This window comes from Teleopsis dalmanni, chromosome X (assembly GCF_002237135.1).
Source record: "Teleopsis dalmanni isolate 2A chromosome X, ASM223713v2, whole genome shotgun sequence".
Taxonomy (NCBI): domain Eukaryota; kingdom Metazoa; phylum Arthropoda; class Insecta; order Diptera; family Diopsidae; genus Teleopsis; species Teleopsis dalmanni.
Window position 1 is genome coordinate 19328324 of NC_051848.1, and position 20916 is coordinate 19349239.

At 32.9% G+C, this 20916-nt stretch overlaps 1 protein-coding gene across 1 annotated transcript; it reads left to right on the plus strand.

The window, feature by feature from the left end:
- Window positions 1–1070: 1070 nt before the first annotated feature.
- Window positions 1071–16390, plus strand: LOC119687702 (myb-like protein P). The gene is made up of 3 exons (XM_038102116.1): window positions 1071–2367; window positions 2506–2853; window positions 15198–16390. The coding sequence occupies exons 1-3, from the start codon at window positions 1659–1661 to the stop codon at window positions 16325–16327; spliced, it is 2187 nt and encodes a 728-aa protein (XP_037958044.1). The 5' UTR covers window positions 1071–1658; the 3' UTR covers window positions 16328–16390.
- Window positions 16391–20916: the final 4526 nt, after the last annotated feature.

A 20916-nucleotide genomic window follows, 5' to 3' on the forward strand; every position in this document is an offset into this window, starting at 1 on the left:
GTGATATTAAATTTTTGCAATTTAGCCATTACAAAAATTGTTAATGATTGCTTTAATGTAAAAGCAACATCACTGATTTAAACGTCTAGACGAAATTAATATGGAATTGTGTAAATATGGAATTGGATACACGACTAAAGAAGCGCGCTATTACAACAAAAGCAGCACTGAAGGTGGCACTGCTAAAGAGTGGCAAAATATTGGGCCAAAAACCACACAAAAATTGATTTCTTCGATTCCAAAGCAAAAAGTAGCTGTTAGTAAATAGAAGAACTTGGCCACTAAATATTAATTTTTATTGAAAATATTTTTTTAAATTTGTTTTTTAATTTTAGCATTAGCTGTACCAATAATTTTGTTCAACCAAATTTAGTTTTTTTTTTGGTTTTTTAATTTTAAAAAATTAAATATATGAGAAAATAAAATGAAATAAAATGAATTTAAATGCAAATTAAGCATTTTATCTAAAAAAATTTTTGTTGATTAAAAATCGCATCATTAATAAGATAAAAATAGTGCTAAAGTTCAATTTGCTTGTTGTGCCAATAATTTTGTTCAGCACTGTACATATATAAAGGGTTTGAATTTAATAGCTTGAATTTCTATTTTGAAATAAATGTAACGTTTGAAAATAATAAAAGTTATTATTAATGTAATGATGTGTATAAAAAAATGTTTGTGTTGATTCACAAATAACATAACACGTTGTCATCCCAAAACTTCATACAACTTTCTGTCGGCTATAAATTTTGAAAATTCTGGACAGGTGTCCCATCCCTCACTAACTAAATATCTAAATAACTGACAACCTATACCTCCATAAACTTCTAAAGAGTTTGTATTGTTTATTATTATTTGTTTATGTTAAAAATAGTAAAATATGTTTTTATGATGACTGCTAGCTTGTTTGCTTATTTGTTCAGCAAATAGCAACAGCAAAATTGATTAAATCCAAAATTAAACGCAAAATTTGTTATACAAATAAATAAAATTATTTTTTTTGCAATATTTTTGAGTTTTTTTTATAATGAATAATTTTAATTTTTTTTTCTTCTTCTCTTCTAGATATTAGCAATTTTACGATCAATGTCGTTAACAAGTTCACAATTAAAATTACTTAAGACCAGGAAAAGCAGAGTAACTTAAGTAAATAAAATTAGAATTAGTACCGTCTAACCACAGCAACTATTTGAGATTGTTTGCAATGTGATTCGCTTAAACAAGCAACCAATATACTGATATACCAATATTTAAATCACTCACCCAAGTTCATGTTTGGTTTGAAATTTAAGAGACACTAACATTCCGGTTTTTACACTTGAATATTTGAAATTTAGTCTGTGACTAGTGACTACGCAGCGATATACTTTTGTTGATAGTCAAAAACTGAACCACGGACCAGTGTCTTACCTAGTGTCGTTTTTACGTTTTTAGATGATAAGTTAAGCTAAGGAAACATAACATATACTCCATAAATACTAGATGATAAATATTGAAAGAAACGAGATTAATTATACAACAGAAATTATTAGGTATAAGCATCAGTGTAACTACAATAATACAAACCTCATACTAACATTAGAAGCAACTACTCAATATCTTCATCGTTGTCATTGTCATAATAATCACCAACGGTTACAGCAACGGCAACAATTATAATGGGCAGTATACATAACACCAGAATTTTACGTTTTTTATTAGTTTTATGCGCTGTGGTTCTAACAATTTTCATATATGCCTCATACTCATCGAATACTTCATTATCGCCGGCGCACATGCGCGTAGCTGGTTCACCATCAGCAATGTCAGCATCGGCGGCACTGTCATCATCAGTAGGTAATATAGAACAGACCAATACAAATAGCAATATCAACCAACAACAACAACAACAACAACAACAACAATCTTATGTGGCAGCATTAATAAAAAATTATAATAAAAGTAACGAAGCAAACTTTTATGCCGAAAACAAAAGTCCAAATAAATATAAATTAAACGGAAGTAATGGGAGTAATGGTTACAGTCACAATTCAATACAAACAAATGGTAATGATAAACATTACAAAAAAGATAACCAAATCTCCGCTGCGGCAGTAGCAGCCGCGGCTGGAGCATCGCCATATATCTTCAAGAAACAACATTACCGTGAGCCAACAATTGATGAAGATGCTGGTGGCGGTGGAGGTGGTGGTGGTAGTGCTTCTGCTGCAGCTGCAGATGGCAGCGGTATTGAGCGGTCGGTTGATGTTAAAGCAGCTATGAATAGTTTAGATGCTGCAGTGCCAGATGAAACAGCTTTAGAACGTTTTGCAAATAATGAATTGTTGGACGAACAGCAATATGGCCAAAATATTGATAATACGCTGGGTATGTTATTGACTTTTAAACGAACATCGTTAGCTAGCTGTTTGCTTGTTTAACCTGTTCACAGAATAATTTTCTTAACTTTCTTCTCTTCTGTGCTTGCTTAATTCATTTTTTTTTATTTTTGCAATTTACATTTAGGCAATATAAATAACTTGAGCGTTGTTAGCATTGTACAAACTCAAAAACAGTTGCAACAACAACAACAACAACTAATACAACAACAACAGCAAGACGGAAAAGAACAAGATCAACAACAACATATACAAATAGTCGATAATAATTTCAACAAAATACTAGACTCAGATGTGTTAATACCCACATCGAATCTACAAAAATTTATTGAGAATGCAGATAAAATATTGAAAAATATCACAGCGATACCACCAGCAGCCCCAGTACCGGTAGTTGCTACAGCAACAGCTACTGCATCAGTATCCGCTTCAGTATCAGCACCTGCCATAGGTGCACCAGTCACATTAATAAAATGTAAGTAGAAAATATGTGCCGGTAGTTGTTTTATGATGTAACTCAAAGCAGTCAAGTAGAGTACCGAATTAGGTCATTTATTAACAATTTCAACGCGATATGTAGAAGAAAACGTTATATCACTTTGGTAATAAGTTATTTTAACGAATTTTTTTTTTTTTTCCAAAAGAAGGGTTGGGAAGTAGTCACCGCGTCACTGCATCCTCGAGGATTATTGTGACATACCCACTTCAGTTCCATAGACGAGTAGCAGTTAAGAATGCCAGTATGTCCTTTGGAGAGATGTTGCCTAATTTCGTTATAAGCGGATAGGCAATGGATAAGTAGCGAAGTCTGAGTTTTGCAAGACTATCACAGTGACACAATATGTGTTCTGCTGTTTCCTCTTCTTCGTAACAAAGTCTACAGCTATCGTCTCTAGTAATACCTAGATTCAATAAATGTTTTTTTAACTCCGCAGTGTCCAGTTAGAAAAGCTGTGACAAGTCGGATGCCACTTCTGTTCAGCATAAGTACCTTCCTAGTTCTGGCTTTTGATCGAAACGGCATGGATTCTTTTGCTTGTCTGCAGGTAATTGTATTATCCCAATCATCCTGAGCTGCTCTTTCCAGCCATTCATTAGTTTCCGTGTACCACAGATGGTAGTCTCCAGCGAATGGAAGTATGTTCCGTTCCCATTCATTTCTGTCTGGTATTAGTATTAGGAACTTTTAGTGAAAGTTGAATTTAGGTAAGCAAATCTCAGATATGGTGATATTTAGTCCTTCCTCTCTTTGCATTTCCCTACCTAACAGGGAGTTATCGAGTAGTCTTGTTGATTGATTGCTAGTCAACTGTAGTTTGGCCATAAAAGTCATTGCTTCCTTTTTGACTAGTAGGTGAAGTGGGGGGAGCCCCAATGCAACCTCTAGGGCTGCTGTCGGGGTAGTTCTCATCGCTCCACTTGTCATTATGTAGGCTAATCTCTGCAGCTTACGAAGTTTATCTATCACAGTCTTCTGTTGTGCTTTTTTGTACCAGATAGCTGACACATAAGTTACAATTGGTCTGGCAATAGATGTGTACATCCAAAGGATGAGTTTTGGATTAAGGCCCCAGTGCTGTGAGGTTTCTGCTGGTCCATAATGCCTCTTTGGCTCTTCGTATAACATTGTCTACATGAGAATTCCACGTCAACTTCTCATCCAGAATCATTCCCAGATATTTTACTTGGGTAACGGCTGATAGCTCTTCTCCATTCAGGAATGGGTAATTGGAAAGTACTCTTTTCCTTTTCTTTGTGAAGACTACCAGACTTGTTTTCTTAGGATTTACATTTAATCCTACTTAACTGCACCATCTACTTACGATGTTCAGGGCTTGCTGGAGTCGATATGAGATCATGTCTTCATATTTACCCCTGACAAGTATGACTATATCGTCAGCATAGCCTTGTGCCTCGAAATGTTTGGCACTGAGTCGCTGCAAGAGCTCGTCCACTGCAATTGACCACAGGAGTGGGAATAATACACCCCCTTGTGGGCATTCTCTTACAGTATGTGCTTTTATTTCGGCATTGCCGAGAGTGGATTTAACCATTCTATTTCTTAGTACATTGCTTATCCATGTGCGTGTCGTATCATCTACTCCTCTGTCATGGAGGCATCTTTCGATATGTGAGTGATCAGTATTGTCAAATGCTCCCTCAATATCAAGAAAGCATCCCACCGCAAATTCTTTGCAATCTACAGACTCCTGTATTTTATTAGTAAGACTGAGTAATGCATGTGTGGTGGATTTATTTTGTTGGTAGGCGTACTGGTTGGCGTGGAGTGGATTTATAGATAAATACTCTTCCCTTATATGCCTTTCCACTATCTTCTCCATAGTTTTTAAAAGAAATGTAGTCAAACTTATAGGCTTATGGGAATTAGGAAGTTCGCTAGGTTTACCTCCTTCTTTAGGTATGTATTTGACAAGTGCTTCCTTCCAATTAGTGGGAATGATTCCCATCGCCAGCCCAGCTCTAAAGATATTAATGAGGTAGGGCATAAGGTGAGTTAGTCCCTTTTGTAGGAGTGCTGGAAATATTCAGTCTGCTCCAGGGGCTTTGAAAGGAGAAAATGAGTTGATCGCCCATTCAATTTTATCTTCAGTAAAGATTTTACGAGCAGTCTTCCAGTCATTGTTTCTCGGCCTTTTGGCCACCAGGGAACTAAGCTGGGAGATTGATTGGTCGTAAATTGTAGATCTCGGAAAGTGTACTTCTGTTAGAAGTATAAGTGACTCTTTGCAGAGTCATTGGTATAAAGACCATCAGGTCGTTTTAGAAGCCCAATGGGATTAGTGTGGCTTTTCGAGATGACCCTGTGGATTTTTGCGCTACTGCTTAAGTTTTGAATCTCTGAGCAAAAGCCTCTCCATGATTCTCTTTTTGCCCTTCTAATTTCTTTATTGTAGGCGGTGAGGGCATTTTTATAATTGTCCCATTCACCGTTGGTTTTTGCCTTGTTGAAGAGTCTCCGGAATTCGATTCTGTTGCACTTCTGTTGCCGGTCTTATTTTCACCGGACAGGCCCCATGGTAGGCATTTATTATAGTTGTGCTTAAGGCAGCATCAGCTATTTCTAAATCATGAATGTTGTTTATCGTATGTTTATTACTGCCTAGATTGGCCTTGAGTTTGTCAGTATAAAGATCCCATTCTGTGGCCCTAGGCACCCTATACGATTCCCTTACTTTCATATTTAGATCAATATCAAATCTTATCTGACGATGATCAGACATGGATGTTTCTGCTGAAACATTCCAGTTTTTGATAAAATGTTTTATAAATTGTGTAGCTAGGGTGATGTCTAATACCTCTTTCCTGATTCTGTTTATAAAAGTGGGCTTATTGCCCGTATTCAAAATATATAGGTTGTTACCAGTTATAAATTCAAATAGACACTCACCTCTTTTATTGATGTCGGTGCTGCCCCAGATCGTGTGGTGTACATTAGCGTCACTTACAACAATAAGTTGCCTCTTGCTTTTAACACTGTAGTCTACTAGTCCTTTCAGTGATAGGAAGTCCAGGTCTTGGGAGTCTCCAGGTAGGTGAGATGAGCAGACAATGAGCTCTGTCTTACTTACTGGGGTGTCCACAGAAATTATAGCTGCTACCTGGTCCTTGTTGGTGTGCTGTGGAATAATGAAAGCATTAATGTCATCTCTTACCACAATACAAGCACGAGGTCGACCATGGCTGGCATGATCGTACAGTAGCTTACCTTTTATTCCCTTTATCAGGTTCTCATATACATATGGCTCCTGGATAAAGGCTAGGTCAATCTTTTCAGATAGAAGTCAATCAGCCAAGGGTAGACAATCAGCAGTCTACCCTTGGCAGAGACATGACCATATCAAGAGCTTCCCATCAGCCTGAGATATTGTCGCACTTACCCTGACGAGTCTGGCTGATAAGCTGGAACTTAGTGGACGGTCTTTACCGCCACCTACTCCCTGAGACGCTAGAGTATTGTTTAGCCATTCAGACCTTGCCAGCTTGCAAAAACAAAGAGCCTATCTACAAACTAACTACTACAAAGACTACAAAGACCACAAAACTACAAACTACAAACAACAAATTAACTACAAATTTATAACTAATTACTACCACTACAAACATAGATTACAAAACAACACATTCTACCTTAACCTACTGATAGATCTTGGTTGCACTTCTTGCTCTAATCTCAATCAATATTCCAGTCAGTGACATCAGTGATAACACTGACTGGAACATTAATCAGAATAGCTCAAGTTGTATCTAAGCCCCTACACCACGACAAGGTGCCTACCACGTAGAGGTTAACCAATTAGTCTGGTTCAAAAATAAAAATAATAAATCTAAACTTATTACGCTAAGCTGTCAATAATCTCCATACTCAATACCGCAATGTCCGAACAAAATCTTTATTGTAATCTCTATAATGCGAACAGATTAATTTTCCCTTCATATTATTTTCATACCTAAATCCTACTTTTTTATACGTATTCGAACAATTTTATTAATTTTTTTTAATTTTAGCTGTTAATGTAGTGATATATGTGTATGTAGTTTCTGTAAGTTCGTTTGAAAGAATGGTAGATAGAATTTGATGTAACTTTTATTTTGTAATATGAAACCGTACAAAGTTAATCTCTTGATAATCTGAACATTTCTGTTTTCGTGCAAAACATTTGGAACATAGTTATCCGAATCTCTCTATTAATTTGATTGTCTATCAAGGTACAGGGCAGACGTGTAGCCCTGCACCTGTCTCTGTCTGTCTGGTGCAATATATGTATGTAAACTAATGTATCTATCTGCCCATCAATATATCTGACTGTCTATCAGTATGTCGTACCAACTGTATGTTGGTATATACTACTGTCAATCGATATATTTAACTGCCTTTCAAATTATACCCATCAAAATATTGGGTCTATAAGGAAATCTTTGTTTGTTTATCATTCTTATCATTCTTAGTTTGACTTATTCTTTCTGTTTTCTTTTATTTGCTTGACTTTGAACCCAGTCAACATAACTGGCACTTTTTACTGTATTTCAACATAGCTTCTCAAGACATATTGCCTATATGATTTTCAGTATAATCGTATGAAATATTACAACAACATTGTAGTTATGCTCATGAAATTATTATAGGCGCAGTTATTTTTTCTTTAGAATATTTAATTAATAAGACTTTATATGCATTGTCGCTAATGATTTCTAAATTCAGCTAAAGTTCTAACAATCATTTATTGTAGCTCTATCTTTAAGGGCGAGAAATTTTTAACCTTGAAATACTTTAAATATGCACTTGCACTTGATACTTCAGTTGCAAACTTGTTTATTAATTAATAATTTTACGATTTATATTACCTCATCAATTAGAGTTATTCTTTATCGAAACCCAAGTTAACAATCGTTTATCTAACAATCGAACAATAAATTTTTTCATTTATTTATATTTTCATATTAATTAGTATAATAAAACAAAGTAAAATTTTGTTTCATAATTATTACAGATATAGTGATGTAATTATTATATACATTATTATTTGTTCATTTTATTAAAACAAAAAGCTGTAAAGTAGCAAACATGATTTTACTATAGTATACTATTCTTGACATCCATTATTTAATTTTAAGTATGAATGTATAGACCCCGCATCCCTTAAACAACTGCTTTCATCTTTGCTGCAATTCGCTAAATGAGTACAGGTTTTTAATCTGGTAGTCTAGCACTTTCGCATGTATGTCCACTGTGAGCCTTTTAGTAATGACATAGAATGTATCATCGGACACTGTTCTGTAAGCGCAGAAAACACCAACGTACTGTGTCTGTTTATTTGTGCTAGCAGTCATAAATATCGCTTTTTTATTGCCGTCCAAATAGTAGCGACATAAACTATAATAGACATTGACAAAGGCCGTCTTCTTGCACCCTAAGAACCACTTAGTCTTATCGATCATATTGATATGTGTCATCTTGTTTTTTTGTTTTCTTGTATTCATCATTACCACTTTCTGAGACTGCAATTCTAGTTCTGCATTTTCAAGACATTCTTACACCCTTTCTGCTGCGTCATTACGTTTTGCTTCTAACAGGTCAAATGTATTGTCTACCACGACTAGTTTAATGTCAATTTCCAACAACGGTCGCTTTATCAGGAAGTTTCACTGTTAGTACTGCTTCGTGCATAACATTCCGCAGTGTTGGTACAAGAACTGACCCTTGTGGAACCCCACCAGTGACCTCATATTGTTGCCTTCCTTTTTCTGTGTCACTGCAGTTTTCGATTGTTTGAAAAGCTTTAAATAATACGTAATAGATAGTCCTTCGCTAAATTGCAAGTGTTTTTTAGATCTAGCGTGATGACTGATCAGTATTTTATTACAACATGACCTCCGCCGATAGCTTTCGATCTAGCATGCCGAAAATATTACTGTTTATCAGAAAGACCAGTAGAAAAATATCTGAAAGACCTTTCAAATTTTCCTGCACAGCGTGTTTAAAACTTTAAAATGCGATACTTCAAGAACCAAGCTATCGGCATATAGCCTAGTGGGAAAAGTTGCTCAGAAAACTGAGATTATTCAAAATTTATCTCTTATCGTTTAGTTACCATATATTGTCTTATTTATGTACAATCAAGCATTGGATTTTAAAAATAATAATTTAAAAGTAGAGATGCATTATATGATGGATGTGATATATAGATAATATAAGATATATGAAATAAAAATAATATAAATTTTATTTTAATTTTTATTTTTATTTAAATATTTTTATTAACAAGTCGTATATTTGTTAATTACAAATCTATGAAGAATTCTATATCCCAAATATTTTGCATCTATTTTACAAGAGCAGTGGTGGCATCTATTAAAAATAATTTTAAAAGTACACAAAAATAATAACACTACGTTCAATAATGTGTGTGAGTAACTAATTAAAACACATTTTTTTGCCAAAATTCGTAGGGAGATACAATCATTCCAACGCTTTTGCAATCTTTCGATACCGCCTTTGTAAAACTATTTTTCTTTGCCTTCAAAATAGGCTTTAGTTTCGGCGATTACTTCATCATTTGAGCCAAATCTCTTACCACGGAGCATCTTTTTGAGGTCTGCGAAGAGCCAGTAGTCGCTGGGGGCCAGATCTGGAGAATACAGTGGGTGCGGCAACAATTCGTAGCTCAATTCGTAGCTCAATTCGTTCAATTTTGCCATCGTTTTCATCGACTTGTGACACGGTGCATTGTCTTGGTGGAACAAAACTGTTTTCTTCGCCATATGAGGCCGTTTCTTTGCGATTTCGTCTTTCAAACGCTTCAATAACGCTATATAATAGTCGCTGTTGATGGTCTTCCCCTTCTGGAGATAGTCGATGAATATTATTCCATGCGCATCCCAAAATACAGACGCCATAACCTTGCCAGCCAACTGCTGCGTCTTTGGTCGCTTTGGGCGGCTTTCACCGGCTGCATGCCACTCAGCAGACTGCCGATTTGACTCTGGAGTGAAATGGTGGATCCATGTTTCATCCATCGTGATGTACCGACGCAAAAACTCCGACTTATTGCGCGTAAACATGTCCAAACAGCTCTTTGAATCATCGATTCGTTGTTGTTTTTGCTCCGGTGTGAGCAAACGCGGCACCCATTTGGAAAACACCTTTTTCATACCCAAATGTTCGTGTATTATGGTGTGTACACTGCCTGCTGATATCTGTAGAATGTCAGCAATCTCCCTCACTTTCACTTTACGGTCGGACATAATGATTTTCAGTGTTTTTTCAACGTTTTCCGGAATAACAGCATCATTTGGCCGTCCAGTAGATGGAATGTCATCGGTGTCTGTACGACCACGTTTGAATTCGGAATACCAATAACAAATGCTTCTTTTTGATGGAGCAGAGTCCGAATAATGTTTTTCAAGCCATTCCTGGCATTGAACAGTATTTTTTTTTCATTAAAAAACAATGATAAATCAGCACACGGAATTGCTTTGAATACATTTTTTTTTTTTAAAACTCAAAAGTAGCTTCACTTAAAGCACTGTAACTTGTAAACAAATGGTCGGATTAACATATGATTTTGACAGTAAGCCTAAAAAGGTTGCCACTTTCGAAAAAAAATATTTATTTAGTATTAGTGCCGCCATCTATGTGTCAGTCACACAAATTATTGAACGAAGTGTTATGTACTCAATATATGGTATAGTAATTCTTACTGCTTATATTTTATGTATTTTAAGGTGCTACGACTCTTAAAGTGGTGTTATTAACAGGAAGCGAACAAACTGTAGTTAATCCAAAAATAGAATTTTTGCTTAACTAATTTTAATTAAAATTTTATACGGAACCTTAACTGCCAATATTTCAAACTTCTGCGAAATTTAGTTATCAGTAGATTTGTTTTTCTTTTTTTTTGTCATTTATATGTACTTATAAGTAGTAAAGACTTGTATTTATTGTCGATTAGATAAAATTATAAGACATGTGTCTGACATCTTCTTCCCTACCTTTCTTTAATATCTTGTGAAAAAAAATACTCCAGAGTTTATTTTTTCCACTCATCTAAAAAAATGTGATTGATATTTTTACGTTAAAAGCAATCGAATCAGTTGCAACTTTCGAATAGGTTATTTCGATATCTGAATAAATAAAAATGTACACGTGTTAAAGAGCAATTTTGTGCTTTTTATAAAAAAAAATATAATATTATTATTTGATCGATGGTCGTTCGATAAAACATATAAGTATATATTAAATATTATTCATATTAATCAAATAATAATTCATCAACTTGAATAAATTGTGAAGAAAAATCATCTCTGATTGTTTAATATATATGGTATAATAGCAGGCTCGAACTCGCAATATATTATCCTATACATTGCCGTAGTTTATCCACGCATTTCACAACAAGGGAAGATTGAGCTAAATGAAATGCTATTCCAAATAAATACATCGAGATATATACAAGATATTCTACTAGAAACTCAATATTAAATTGTTGTTCTGGTCAACGGATCATTGCGTTTTTTTTTTGTTTTTGGTAGAAACTGTTGCAATCCATCTAATTTTCCATAAATTTAGTCCAAAACTTGAGTAGCCTTGCCCAAAGTCTTTATTATCAGTTAACTAAAGATTAGAGCCAATAGCATTTATCAATTTATCTATGACAAATAATGATTAAAGTTTGGAAACTATTTAAGGTCCCTTCACATTTTTTATATCTGTCTCAAAAATTTAGAATATGCTTTGCATTGAAATATGAATAAATATTACTGCTCAAGGATAAACCTCAGGGACGGATAGTGTTACAATTTTTTTTTTCATGCAGCTGAATTGGTATATTTATACTATAAATATTCAGCACAAGTCTACACTAATATAGTCTTTGGTACACTAATGTATCCTGTGGTATACATATATATAAGTTTAATGAATATTATCTCGTGTTTTGGTTATGTTTGTGTTTTTGTATATAAAATCGTTATATAAAAGTTTTGTACAGTAGTTATATTTTTTAATTGCACTTTACGTCTAACTGTGTCACTCATTGAGTTAATCAACTCAAGTATTCTTAAATACTTTGACGTTCTATTTTCTAATTGTAAGCTTTATTAAACTATTTACACAATTGTTTGACGCTTGAAGCGAAAACTTATTCGTATTTTGGCCAGCAAAAATTGTATGGCTATCGATAATGATAGTCTGCTTAATGGCGAACAAAATTTCAAGCGGCAAGCTCCCATTAGTGTAAATAGATCCTATTGCATATATACACATGGCCAATAAAGTCTGCGTACACCTTACGAATTTTGATATGTGATAAAGAAACAAAACATAAATAAATATTTTAAATTAAAATTTTTACATACGAGGGCGGTTTGATAAGTCAGTGACTTATTGAATAAAACAAATTTTTTTCGGAAAATAAACATTTTAGTTTTCTACATAATCACCTTTTAACTCGATACATTTAGTTCAGCGATTTTCTAATTTTCTTATTCCCTCCAAATAATAGGTTTTCTCAAAGTTCTCAAAATACGCGTTTGTTTCGGGAATGACTTCTTCATTCGACTCAAATTTCTTACCGCCCAGCTATTTATTTAGGTTTGGAAACAGAAAATAGTCGTTGGGGGCTAAATCTAGAGAATATGCCGGATGGGGTAGCAGTTCGTATCCCAATTCGTGGATTTTGGCCATCGTGACAAGACAAGTGTGCAAACGTGCATTGTCTTGATGGAACAGCACTTTTTTCTTCGCTAAATGCGGCCGTTTTTGCTTCAAATCAACGTCGAATCTGTTCAAAAGCTTTGAATAATATTCGCCGGTGATCGTTTTACCTTTCTCGAGGTAATCGATGTGAATGACAGCGTTTGCATCCCAAAAAACTGTGACCATGACCTTGTTGACTGACAGACTCTGTTTGGCCTTCTTTGGCTCACGTTCACCCCTAGCAACCCACTGTTTCGATTGTTCCTTGGTCTCTGGCGTGTTGTGATGGATCCATGTTACGTCCACAGTAACAAAACGGCGCAAAAATTCGTTCGGATTACGGCTGAATATCGCTAAACACTCTTTCGAAGTGGTCACACGATTGCGCTTATGGTCGAGTGTAAGCAATCGAGGCACCCGTCTCACGGAGAGTTTTTTCATGTCCAAATATACGTGTAAAATATGATGTACCTTCAGTTGAGATACCTAACATACAGCATGAGCCAACTCACGCACTTATTCTCCGATCATCCAGTATCATTTCATGGATTTTATCGACGATTTCCAGCGTGATTACTTCTTTTGGGCGATCAGAACGTTCGGCGTCACTAGTGCTGGTAGGGCCACAACGGAACTCTGTAAACCACTTCTTAACCATTGAAATTGATGGTGCCGAGTGCCCGTAGTATTTATCAAGTCTTTCCTTAGTTTCAGTGATGGATTTTTTACGTAAAATGCTTAATCAGCACACGAAATTCACTTTTTTCCATTTTCGTAAAAATTCACGAGGTTGTCTGCTTTGAACGGTTATCAAACACCAACTGAACGACGTAGCTTGCTCAAAATTAGAAAGTTGCCCACTGGTAGATTACAGCTGACGGCAGCACTGTTGCATTTGGAGTAACTGTGCGGGAAATTCAAAAAGTCACTGACTTATCAAACCGCCCTCGAAAATTTATTCTTTGAAATCTTAAGTTTAAATAGCAAAAGACAAAAATTGTATTCGTTTGTTCATGCTTGAGATAATGGGATAAAAGTGTCCCTGCATGTAAATATATGACCCATAAAGTCTGCGCACAGTTATAAAAAAGCTAATAAAATCGATAGAAATATTAAAAATAAGGCTAAATTTAATACTTTGTTGGGTAGCCACGCTGTTTTAGAACTTAACTTAATCTGTTTAGCATGAAATTAACCAACTTCTGAGTTTCTTCAGCAGTAATTTTCGCCCATTCTGCTTGCATTGCAATCCACAAAGCCTCTTTACTTGTTATCACATGCTGACGAATTCTTTTTTCCAATAAATCCCAAAGATGCTCAATGGGATTGTGATTAGGTGATTGTGAAGGCGTTTTAAGCTGTCTTAGAACGTTGTACAAAGGCCAAAGTTGAACATTCTCCGCTGTGTGTTTTGAATCATTGTCCTATTGGAACCAAAATGTCGTGAATAAGCCCAAATTATCTGTATTTTGTTTCAAATTTCTTTTTATTTATTTTATACTGTTTAAATAGCCCCATTTATTCATTGTCGATTCTATAAATTACAACTGGCCTACACTGTCAGCCACTATGCACCCCATACCATAACTCCACCACCGCCGTGTTTGACTGTACCAACAAGATTTTGTTTCTCTAGCGACGCTCCTGATTTCCGCCACACAATTTGCGAACTTTTATACCAAAGATGCAGTAGTTGTTTTCGTCTGAAAATATCACTTGTTTCCAGAACTCCAGAAGTTTATTTATGTATTTCTTTGCAAATTTAACGCGCTTTTGTATGTTTACAAGTGAAATATACGGTTCCTTTCTCGAGACTCTACCACGATATCCATCTTTATATAATATTTTTCTAGCAGTCTCCGCACAAATACTTTTTTTAAATGATTGATTTACATATTTCACAATTTTCGAAAAAGAAATACGAGGGGTAATATTTATCATATGGACTATTTTTCGCTTTTCTCTTGCTGATACAACTTTTGGACGCCCAGGACGCGGTTTAAATGTTCAAATTCCGTTTTTTTTGAAGTTGTCCACTATGCGTTGGACTGATGAATGCGTTGTTTCAATAGTTTCACCAATTTTTCGAAAACTTTTTCCATCTTTCCATAGTTTAATAATTATTTTTCTTTCGTGCACACTGATTTCTCTTCCCCTTGATTCCATACTTTAAAATAGTTACTAGTTAAAAATTAATTGATCACTAGCTCGCTAAATGTTCAATTCACTAAATGTCACTAAATATTCAATGCTATATAATAACAAATGAGCAAAAATAAGAACAAACTGCTTAAAAATTAACGGTATTATTTAAACAAACAAACTGTACGCAGACTTTATGGGTTCTATATTTACATGCAGGGACACTTTTATCCCGTTTTCTCAAGAATGAACAAACGAATACAATTTTTGTCTTTTGCAATTTTAACTTAAGATTTCAAAGAATAAATATAAAATATTTATTTATGTTGTGTTTCTATATCACATATCAAAATTCGTAAGGTGTACGCAGACTTTATTGGCTATGTGTACGTACATTTCAAAAATTTGGTATTATATTATTTTATTAACAAAACTTCTAAAAAATTTCTTTTTTTTTACAGCAACGGATAAAAGTTCTGTCAAATCAAAAGTTCTAGAAAAGAAGTCATCACAACAATCTCCCAGTGTCATTGTAAAAACAAACCCCAGTGAAGAAAACAAATCTAAAAATGTAGCTGATGCAAATGATAATAGTGAGGCACTTCCACCGTCTGTTGTCATGGCTATAAAACGTACCGGGGCCGTCCCAGAATCAGCTGTTGCCATAACTACAAAGACAAATGCAGTTACAAATAACAAGTCAAAAATATCACCAAAAACAAATTCAACTACAGTCAGAGCAGCTGTCGATCCTACTCAAGGCATACCAACTGAACAAATATACGAGCACGGCCATATAAACGAAGAAATTGATATTGAAAAGATTTGCCCGAATGGGGGCGCTGACTTAAAACTACTAATACTCATAACGTCCGCACAAGGGCATGCCGAGGCACGTTTGGCTATTCGTCAAACATGGGGACACTATGGAACAAGGCGTGATGTATCGATTGCTTTTATGCTCGGAAGCAATACGAACGAAACTCTCAACTTAGCTTTAACTCATGAGAATTTTATATATGGCGATTTAATACGCGGTCATTTTGTAGATTCATATAACAATTTAACTTTGAAAACCATTTCTGCTTTGGAATGGGTGGATGAACATTGTTCCCGTGCCAAATATTTGCTTAAAACCGATGATGACATGTTTATAAATGTACCGAAGTTATTAGCATTTCTTGATGGTCATTCAAAGGAGAAACGTGTTATTTATGGACGTTTGGCAAAAAAATGGAAACCCATACGGAATAAGAAGTCAAAATATTATGTTTCGACGGGGCAATTTGGTGCACCTGTCTTTCCGCCGTTTAATACGGGTCCTGCCTATGTGATGACAACTGATATCGTCCATGAATTATATACACGTTCATTACATCAGGTTTATCTAAAACTTGAAGATGTATTTACGACAGGAATTGTGGCGCAGCAATTGGGTATTAAGCGCGTGCATGTGAATGAGTTCCTTAATAGGCGCATCGCATTCAATCCATGCAATATACGTAAATCAATCAGTGTACACATGATCAAGGCCAATGAACAATTTGATTTGTGGAAGAAACTACTGGACCAGACAACCAAGTGTAAATAGTATTTTAGGTTTATACATTAAATTTTAATTTTTAGTTTAAGTATTAAAAGTTTTAAATTTTATTTTAATTTTATTTAGAAAAACTACTTAATTTTTAAACACTATTGTTTTTGTAGACTTTTTGCATTATAAATGCCATTCAAATATATATACATATATATTTACAAATACTGTGGTTATATTTAAATTTAAATACAAGAAAACAAAACAAATATAAAAAATTAAATTATTAATAAAGAAACAAGTTTCATTTATTCGTCGTGAATAAATTTGTATCTTTATTTTTGTAAATTATAAAATAAGAGAATCGCATAGAAAATGTAAGTAAAAAAATATATTAATATACTCAAGTATTTAAAATGTTAATTATTGTAATTTATGCAACCAAATAAGTTTAAAAATAATATATTTCTTATATTAAATACAATGAAAATTGTTTTAATATTACAAATGAATAAGAAAACTTTATGAACTAGACGAACGAACGTTTTTCATATAAATTTTATAGTGTTACATCTATACTTGGATGGTAGATGTAAATGGTTTGTACCCCTGGTTTTTTTACTATAGTGTTGAAGTGTTATGACTAATATTTAGTAACCATCTTATTATAAAATAATGTTGGCCACATAATACGCGCTTTACACATCATCGATCGAAAGTGAAAACATCGTTTAAATGCATGCATGATTTTATTTTGTAGTATATTGCTTGTTTCTTTCTGGGGCGTCTTTAAAAAAAATGCAGACAAATTTGCTGTGTAATAGCAAGTGACGACATCGATCGCATTTTATTCAATTCAAATGATGCAGATCACAAATAAAAGTAATTGGTAACGCATCGTATTTTCCTAAAAACTAGATAGTAAAGCCACCGAGTTACTTTAAAACATAATAACTGTAAATAATTGTCTTCTTTTTTATTTTCTTTTTAACCATTTAGTGAACGAATTACTATGGCATTTGTATGGTTACTTATCTTATTTACGTATGCTTCATTCAATCGATCCACAGACTGAATGTGTGGTTATTATATAATAGTATTATAATACTTCATAAATACATAATAATTTTAATATGTTATAATGAAATTATGATATTAGGTAGTATTCTATTAAAATTCATTACCAACACTAATTGCACAAATAAATGAAACTCTTAAAAAAACACATGAAGTACTTTTTATCCGATAGCTGTTCCATTATGATTGAAAGGATCCATAAGCTTATTTAATCAAGTGCAAATACTTTAATGACAAATATTTCAAATACGAATATATAACTATAGATTGATATAGTAACTTTAGTTTAAATGCTTGATTCCACTGTTTTTTAAATATGATTCTTATTAGATACCTTAAACTAAATTAACACTACAATTTATTTTTAAAAGTTTCAACGTCTTTTAAGAAACGACTATAGCTGCGTTTCAGCAAACATGATCCGCTCAAATTTACATGCAAAAGAAAAACAATGGGGTGAACCAGCAATTGATCTGGTTCACTTTCTGGTTCAATGTGGAATGTGTGTAAAAGATAAAAGTGGAACGTGTTTTAATGCAAATGAGGTTGGCAATGCGATGCAACGGTGCAGTAAAATTATAAACAAATCTACATTTATATTTATTTATTATTGATTTTATTTATTTATTATTTATTTTATGTACTTATTTATTTAATATGTCGATATTATTTATTTCTTTGTTTAAAATAATGTTTTAACTATTACTATAATTAAAATTATTACCTTATTTATTTACGTTTTATTATTATTGAAAAAGTGTTGTTTGATAATTTATTAAAATCAATTAATTTGAAATGAAATGAAATTAAGTTGAATACATTTATTTAATTAAAACAGAACAATACATAAGGATCCAGGCTCTCCAACATAAACGTTTATAAAAAAACCATTTTCATCGCAAACTATCTGCAAGATTAAGCTATAGTCATGCTTTCTTTTGAAATAAGCCTATTTGCTATGGTGTGGTGCATTTATTTTTACATGTGTACTGTCTATGCAACCAATTACTAACGGGAATTTTTTCGAAGTTTCCACTTTTGCATTATTAGCAAGTGCGTATTTTATAAATTAGTGTCCAATTGATATACGCTTAACACTAGTTCTTTCAATTATTCTCCATACAGAAGCTCTTGGTATGCCAAAACAAATACCAAATTCGCAAAAAGTATTCATATTTGCCATATACCACAAAAATATATAAAATTCCTTCATTGCTCTCGTCCGATTGTGATCATCACGGTTATTTTGCATTTAATTATTGGAATTTATTAACAAATCTATTAAAATATGAAACATAATTAATATATAGCAATTGTATTTTTTATGTGCAAATACCAATCAAATAATCTTTAACGAAAGAATTATTGATCGTTTCCACAAAACTTCCAATATATCCATGCTGATGCACTTCATCCCTTGAGTTTAATACACTTGAACTAGTATTTAAAAAGGGAATGGAAGAGTCAGTTTCGCTTGATGATTCTAATAAAATCTGCAATTTTCATTTATTTACTATAGAATTAAATTTAAGTTTTAAAGTAAATACTAAATAAAAACTTACATTTAATACTTCACACAGCTCAACAGTTTTAATTTTTTTCTATTTTTTAGATTTTTTGTATTCAAAATGTTTTTACTTATTTTTTTAGTGCCAAAATTATTCACAAAAATCAAAAAATTTTGTACACAAACCCAACTGGCATATTTCATGCGTTGCCAATTATTTTCAAACGTGATCCGTATCGTTTCAGCAAAGATGATTCAGATCATTGAGCGGATCATATTTGCTGAAACGCAGCTTATGTTAAATTAATTAGGTTTAGTAATTTTTCACTTATAATCGTTAACGGACGGACAGACGAATTATTTATCAGAAACCTACTATAAAAACAAATTAATTAATATAGCAATCGTTAAAAACTAAATTAATATAATTAAATGTATCAATAAATAATGAATATTAAAAGAGCAGAAATAAAATAGTAAAATGCTACCAAAAACTGATGATGCTGTTTTGTTTATGAATTTCTTTAATATTAATCAATTCAATTCCGTGTAAGCACATAAAATATAAACAATCTAGACATTGTGGACAGATTCAATGTTATACACAAAATATTACCAAAGAAGTGATTTGTTATAAAATTAACTAAAAAGTACTTGATATATTTAGATAAAGCACTTAAGTGCTTTATACATCAGTTTTTGGATAGTTTTGTCGAGGTTATAAGTGTCGAGGTGATTTGTGAAGACAATAATATTTTGTTTAATTCTTAAAATCGCTAATATGTATTTGGACCTTGCAGATTAAATATAATAAAATTTTTTTATATTATACAAAGTGTATTTTTTTTACATGTTCGCTGCCAAAAACATAGGATGCTTAAAAATTAGCATGCAAAGCAAAAAAAAAATGCGCTCAAATAAGGCCACCTTCCCGAAAGGGCTTAACGAATAAGCCCCTCGCACTACAATGATACCAAAACTTGACTGATTTGAAACAAAAAGTAAAACTGCACTCAGCTTTTTAATATTTACAACTGTTGCAAGTGTTAATGAGTAAATTTAAATATAGGCGTTTTCGATGGTGATTTTCTCTATCAATGCCAATAGTTGTATACTGGCCACACACTTCGGTCAGTAAAGAAAAAATGTCACCAACGATATTCCAAACATGCAAAATTTGATGCTCCTCCTAGGAGTTTAAGGATAAATATATATTCATTTTAATTTATATTAACTAATTATTTTTATATAAAATGTAATTTGCTTGCATTATGTGCAAGCATTCGTTGACAGATAACTGAAAAATTTGGATGCACTTGATTCGAAAAACATTCAGACTGAGAAAACCTTACTTAAAATTGTATTAAATAATTATAAAGAGGTTTTTCCGAACAGTAGTAAACTACAACAACAAACATTTTATTTTTTATATTATTTTAATTAATTGAATTTTTAACAATTTTACTTGCTGTGTTTATATTGGAACGAAATCATAAACCAGCTGTAGAATAATTAAATTAATTAGTTAATTATATTTTTATTTTTAATTGTTAAATTTCAAACTCCAACTCACTCATGTTTCTAAACCAGATTTTTCTAATGAGCTGGAGCTATCAAATATTTCAAATATTTGGTCAATGCGCCACTCTCTTTGAATTCTTCTTATTTCACCAGTTTTCTCTGTTATTATAGATAAAGCCTAAAAAAGTATACTTTTATATAAGTTCAAAAACATGCAATATAATATGCTCATCAATAACTTTTTTGTATTATTCATTTTATATATGTATATTTATATAAAAAAAATTTTTATAGAATTCAACCACAAATTTGTTAGCTGTTTATTGGTTTAGACAGTGATACCAAGTATTCTTAAGAATCAAAAGTGGTTTTATTGCAGCGATCATGTTAAAAGAATTTACCTTTTTTCATTAATTATTTACATATTAAAAAAAAATTCTTTAATAAAGTTTTGAAGGTTTTTTTATCAAAATTACAAAGCTACGGTATACGCACTGTTGTTTGAGTTGGCAGCACTAACGACAAATTATACTTAGTGGCA